Source organism: Trifolium pratense, linkage group LG6 (assembly GCF_020283565.1).
Source record: "Trifolium pratense cultivar HEN17-A07 linkage group LG6, ARS_RC_1.1, whole genome shotgun sequence".
Classification (NCBI taxonomy): Eukaryota; Viridiplantae; Streptophyta; class Magnoliopsida; order Fabales; family Fabaceae; genus Trifolium; species Trifolium pratense.
The window spans coordinates 17,561,820-17,568,025 of record NC_060064.1 but is presented as its reverse complement, the minus strand read 5'-3'; the positions used below and the strand labels follow the sequence as shown (position 1 = coordinate 17,568,025).

At 34.1% G+C, this 6,206-nt stretch overlaps 1 protein-coding gene across 2 annotated transcripts; it reads right to left on the bottom strand.

Moving 5' to 3' along the window:
- Positions 1-506: 506 nt before the first annotated feature.
- Positions 507-5,466, bottom strand: LOC123889707 (protein BPS1, chloroplastic-like). Of its 2 annotated transcripts, XM_045939168.1 has the most exons (3): positions 5,201-5,396; positions 3,018-4,128; positions 507-1,514 (listed from the first exon to the last, which is right to left on the bottom strand). In XM_045939168.1, exon 2 carries the CDS (start codon positions 4,114-4,116, stop codon positions 3,058-3,060), a length of 1,059 nt encoding a protein of 352 aa, XP_045795124.1. In that variant the 5' UTR covers positions 4,117-4,128; positions 5,201-5,396; the 3' UTR covers positions 507-1,514; positions 3,018-3,057. The 2 variants fall into 2 exon arrangements, with proteins under 2 accessions (XP_045795124.1, XP_045795123.1); XM_045939167.1 differs by lacking the exon at positions 507-1,514 and having other exon boundaries at positions 2,840-4,128; positions 5,201-5,466.
- Positions 5,467-6,206: the final 740 nt, after the last annotated feature.

Sequence of the window (6,206 nt, the reverse complement as noted above, 5' to 3'; positions counted from 1 at the left end):
TAAAAAAATAAATATAAAAAAAATATAAGATAAATACAATAAAAAGATAACATACTTAAAAATAGAAATAAAACAGATTATAGATATGAACTAAACAATATTTTTCATAAAAAAAAAAAAACATAAACAACATTACTACTACTAAATTTACTACTAACTATTAATAATAATATTGTAAAAACTATTAATAATAATATTGTAAAGTTATTATAAAAAAATATAATAAAGTTATTTCCTATCAAATTTACTCAATTACACTAAATATTCCTAATCAAATTTTTAATTTTTTTAATAAAGAATATACACGGGACAATTATTTGTCACCGATACATCAAAAATTGAATATATATTTGTCATTGATAATTTATTCATTTAATAAGTTTTACAAGAAATAACACAATAGTTTCACTTATATTTTAACAATATTATATAACAAATTTTTAAATATCGGATAAAAGTCGATAGACCGTGCGATTGCACGGGTTTTTTAACTAGTTAGAATTTAATAGTAGTAATTCACTATTTTCATTTCTCACAATAGCTAGATATTTACATCAGAGTTGAGCTAAAATTATATATATACCATAGTTTTAAAAACCGGACCGGACCGGCCGGTTGGACCGGTCGGGTCGGGAACCGGTGTAGTGAGCGGTTCGGTCAGCATGCAGAATCGGTTCTGCTTGAAACCCGCTGGAAACCGGTGTGACCCGGCCGGGTTGATGGTCAGACCGCTGAACCGAAAAAACCAGTTTAAACCGGACCGGTTTTTTGGCTTCTGGAATGATTTTTTTATCTGTTTCTTTCTCATCAAACAAATCGTCCAAGTTCTCTGTTCTTATTCTCATGATCTTTCAATTTTTCACGGAGTACAAACAATATAATATATATGTGCTACTATAGAAGCAATTTTTTGGCCGTGTTTTGACAAAGAGGAAAGTAACAAGAAGAAGAGTTGGAGTTTATAAAAGAGAATAAGAAAAACTATAAGGAGGAATGTGAGAAAGAAGAAGAAGAGCAAGAAAGAGAACATGAGAAATAGATGGAGGAATATGAGAAGAGAGAGTTGTTTTTGTGTTTCTTGTTTGAGAGAGGCGGCTGTACATTTCTATTGTACTATAGTAGCACAAAGACATGTACATAGATCTTTTATATTTAGGGTTGTAAAATGGGCTTGGGCCATTGTAGTAGTAGATCTTTTTTCTATTAAAGTGTGGGATTAGTGTTTTTTTTTTGTTGATAAAAGGGCTTAGTGTTGAGTTGTGCTTTATTTTATTATTTAATTTAATATTAATTTATTAATTATCCGGTTCAATTGCGGTCCGACCAGTTGAACCGGTTAAACCTTGACCCAGAGGTCTCGCCGGGTCGATCGCCGGTCCGGTTTTTAAAACATTGATATATACACACACACTAAAGAGCTCAACCAAGAACCTTAACATAAATAAGGTGTGAAGGAGGGTGAAAACAAAATCCATTAGGAATTGAAACTCCCCATCCTTTCCTTGTAGTTGGTCCTGCACCAGATATTTCACATAAAACATAATTAATTTATTTTAATTTTATATTATAATACATAATAATAAAAATGTCATATAGAGCTTGGTATCCGATCTCTGCAACAGAGCTTGCAAAGCTCTTTTCTCACCATAGGTCAGACTTGATATAACAGTTGAATACGTGTAGCTGTGTCCACCAAACCTCGATTTTTCCATATCGAGACAGCAACTCAGTTTTCACAGATCTTAGCAGCAAGGAATGCATGGCAAACCCCGAGTATCTTGCCAAATTGGCACTTAAAATGTGCCACTGAACAATTCTGTGAGCTGAGTCATGAGATCAGGTGTAACACTTTGGGATACAGCGGAGTTACGGCTGTTCTGTAAGTTGCACAACATCATTCCATAAACACACAACAGACAACATGCCAAGGAACATGAAATGCGAAAACAAGTGCTTCATGATATGATACTCATTACTCAATCAAAATAGACAAGAGACCTATTGCATGATAGGAACACTATGGGTGGGCATGGTTCGGTTTTGGAAGAAAACCGAACCGAACTGAACCAAACTGTTTTCAAAATTCATAGTAACCGAACTGAACTGTTTGTCGTTCGAACCGAACCGAACTGTTAAAGTGGTTCGGTTTTATGGTTTTGAACCAAACCATAACTAATTTTTCACTAAAAATAACTGAACCATTAAACCAAACCAAACTGATAACCATGAACCGAACTGTTTCAGTTCAGTTTTAAAACCGTTAGTTATGGTTCAGTTATTTTTGGTTTGGTTCGGTTTAGTTTGGCGGTTCGGTTTGGTTTTTGGGTTTTTTCCCACCCCTAAGGAACACCATCTCAAAACTCAAAAGACACCAACAACTAAGTCTCGGACAACCTAAGGATAGCTAAAGAAAGTGCTCGAACTACGTTTAGAAGAGCATGTTGAATGTACCAAATCAACTAGTAAATCCATGTTGTCAACCTGAGCCTGAGGCCTCATAAATGAACCTGAGGCTGAGACCTCGTAAATGAACCTGAGGCTGAGACCTCATAAATGAACCTGAGGCTGAGAATTCACACAAGTATCCATTACTTTTATGTCTTTGAACATTAAAATATATTTAATAAATATTTGAATTTAAAACAGAAAAGAACTACTAATTTCCCTGGTATAAATTGTTAATCAAGTTTGACGGAAAAAACCTTGCATATCCAGACGTAGAGACAAGCTCAGAATCCAAAAAAAAAAAAAAATATCACATTAAAATTTCCATGAGGCAACATTCCCTCCAAAACAGAAAGCGATTTCAAGATTTCAAGGTGACAAATAAACCAAACTCTTTCACCACAAATACCTTTTTTATACATATTTTATTGTACATTGTTACACAGAATATCACAAATATACCTTTCAGCTCAATAATACAATTATATAACCTATTTCTAAAGATAATTTCAATATCATAAGCCAAACAAGATTGAATATCATTATCAATCATAAAAGATAAAACCCAATACCTAGATTCATCGGTATATGCCCAAGGTAGACTGCACATATTCAATTGACTGCTTGTGCACCTCCGTTACTCCCCAAGATGTCGCCATTGACAGTTACAGCTGACCTCAGATTAGATAGCAAGGCATCACGACCAGACAAGACCACTTGGAAAAAGCCATCAACTTCCTTTACAAGAAGATCTAGTCCTTGGGAGAAATTCTCTGTTGCTCTGCCTAATTTCTCAACCGTCTTCGCATGTGATTTTGTGTCAATAGTTTCTACAACACCTTGGATAATAGGGTATAATTCCCTCACAGACGAATCAACTGCTTCCAACTCGTTCAATACAGTAATTCTCCCACTAGAAAATCTAACTCTAGTTTCCTCATTTACAAGATTCTGCAGACCTTTAAAAGTTGGAGCCCAAGAATACACATCAGCCACATCCATATCAATCAAGTTCTTTGTAGAGCCTGAAAAAGCAGTAGCAAACACACTGCACACAAAAACTGTCAACACCTTTACTCCATAAATAGCTTGCATCAAAACCTTTCCTTTTGCCGACTTTTTAACCTTTGGAAGATCAGATGACCTCACCAGATTATCCAAAATGCTGCCACATTTTTCAATTCTAGGGTTTTTTGAACTAACATGCTGCCTCCAACCATCAAGTGAAGAACATGCCAGGAAAAGCTGATCTGATGAGGAGGAGCCTAAATGGTGCAACGTGCACTGAAGTAAAAGATGGCCCTGGTTCAGACGTGATAACTCGGAGCTAAATGCAATGCATATATCCAGCAACTTCACACTAATGTCCAAGTACACATCCATCCATTTCTCTTCCCAATCAGTCACAGGAAGCTCAAGGTCTGTCATGAGAGTTTTAATGTCATTGTGACTTTCACAAAGTGCCTGCATAGCCGAAGCCATCCAAGACAAGCTGACGACTTCATCCTTGCTTTTGGGAATAAGCTTTTTCAGCCTCTCTTCCAAAGTAGCCTCAAAGGCAGATAAAACAGCCAGCAGTTGCGGAGATAACGTAGTGCCTTTAGGTGATATCATCCGGAAAGGATTTCCAAAGGGGAAAAACGATCTGGGTGGATCCTGTGGACGACTCATTTAGATGTTTGACTGCAACAAGAAAGATTAGAAAGTAAATAAAAATTGCTAAATAAAGACCATATAAATTCAATTATCCATCACACAAGAAGTTCGTATCAAAAGAAAATCATTGGAAGGAAAAAACTGCATATATTGAAATTTACCTAATACTGACAAGACAGTGTCAAATAACTAACCTAATTGACCCCTTCAAAAATCATTTACCCCCTTCTTATAAACATTTAGTTATCCCTATATACTAGAGCTGTAACACACTATGGCAAATGTTTCACCCAAAGTATTAAAAAGTGGTCCACAACAACAATGGCAGCCGCAATATGACACTTTTTAAAAGCTATTTGCAACTGCATCGCGACCGCATTCGTCAGCCTTTATCCGTAATATCAAGGATCACAGCATAACGGCAGCCTCAACCACAATTTAAAATCTTATTTGACCAATAAATTTTAAACAATCCAGCTTATTCATGGTAAGTTAACCAAAACTCCAAAAGTAGAAAAATACCCCAAAAGTTTAAAAGCATAAATTCCAAAACAAAAAATCACAACTTAGTAGCCATCTAACTAAACTTACCTTACAAAAGCAAATTTTCTAAACAAAAAAAACTTCCACCATCCTTAAATTATTTTGATACAATCATGCTACAAATTAAAACCCCACCCCTAAATTAAAATTAAAAATATCAAACAATATCTACCTATTATCACTCCATCACCTCACCTGAACCCTCTCATCAACCATACTCAAATAAAAATTAACCATACAAGCATTCTTCAAGGACTAGTATGAAAAGATTAATATTTTCAAGCAAAACCTAGAAAAAAAATTAAATTAAAAAAAAAACCTAGTTAGAACCGCATCAAATACAATAGATCGTGGACACAGAAAATCGATCAAAGAGAAAAAATTTATCGATTTACAAATTTTTCCCAAAAAGACGAACATGAAGAGGGAAATTTGGGGAATTTCTATTTCTAGATATTTTTGGGAAATTATTTATAAAAAAAAAAAAAAAAAAAAAAAAAAAACCCTTAAGAATGATCGAGGAACGGAAGGAGAAAGAGAGAGTGAAAGAAAGAACCTGGGTAGAATAGATCGGATCGGAATTCGATTAGGGTTTGCGAGTTTGATTTGTGGTTGTCGGAGATGATAGAGTTGGGATTAGGATCGAGTGTGGTGGATCCAAATGTGTGATATTTTAGTACTACTATTTCTATTTCTATTTGTACCAAGGTCCGTTTAGGTTTGCCTCACATTTCTGTCTAACTATTAAACGTGTTCTAATACCATTGGCGCCTTCACATTTCTCTCCAATATACTCTACTTTTTCTTTTCTACCCAAAATATAAGGTTTTTTTTTTAATAATAAAATATATGCATATATTTGATTTTTTGGTAGACCAGTAATAATCATTATAACTCAAAAGAATGAGTCATAATATGGATTTTTATTAGGAATAGAAATTATTTTTTATAATTTATAATTTTTTTTTTATTTTTTTGTCAAGTAGCCTAGTGCCTAGAAATTTCACCCTTACGATAGATAAGTGGGATGATCGGTGTTTAAATTTCGGCCTCCTTGTGGCTAGAAATTTTACCCTTAAGATGGATAGGTGAGATGATTGTAGTTCGAACTTTGATTCTATATGTATATAATGTAATGTCCTGTCAATTGAGCTTAAATATTTTTTTGGCTTAATTAGTAAAATAGTCCCTTAAAGATGTTTTTGGTTTCACATTGGTCTCTTAAAGAAAAAAAGATCTGAATAGGTCCCTTAAAGACATATTTGTTAATCAGTTTGGTCCTATTCGGACCTTTTTTGAGGGACAAAACTGATTAACTGAGATGTCTTTAAGGGACCTATTCGGACTTTTTTTTCTTTCTTTAAGGGACCTATTCAGACATTTTTTTATTTAAAACACCAATCTGAAACAAAAAATGTCTTTAAGGAACTATTTTACTAATTAAACCTATTTTTTTTATTTATTAAAGTATTGTCCTCTTTTATAAAATTATCAAAAAAAAAAAAAAAAATATTGTCGGCAAATACCGTTGGAATGAGGCAGGCATATCTGCCGCATCACGC

What these genes read in the sequence shown, in the direction of transcription:
- LOC123889707 (XM_045939167.1), bottom strand. Translation starts at nt 4,116, where the DNA reads ATGAGTCGTCCACAGGATCCACCCAGATCGTTTTTCCCCTTTGGAAAT.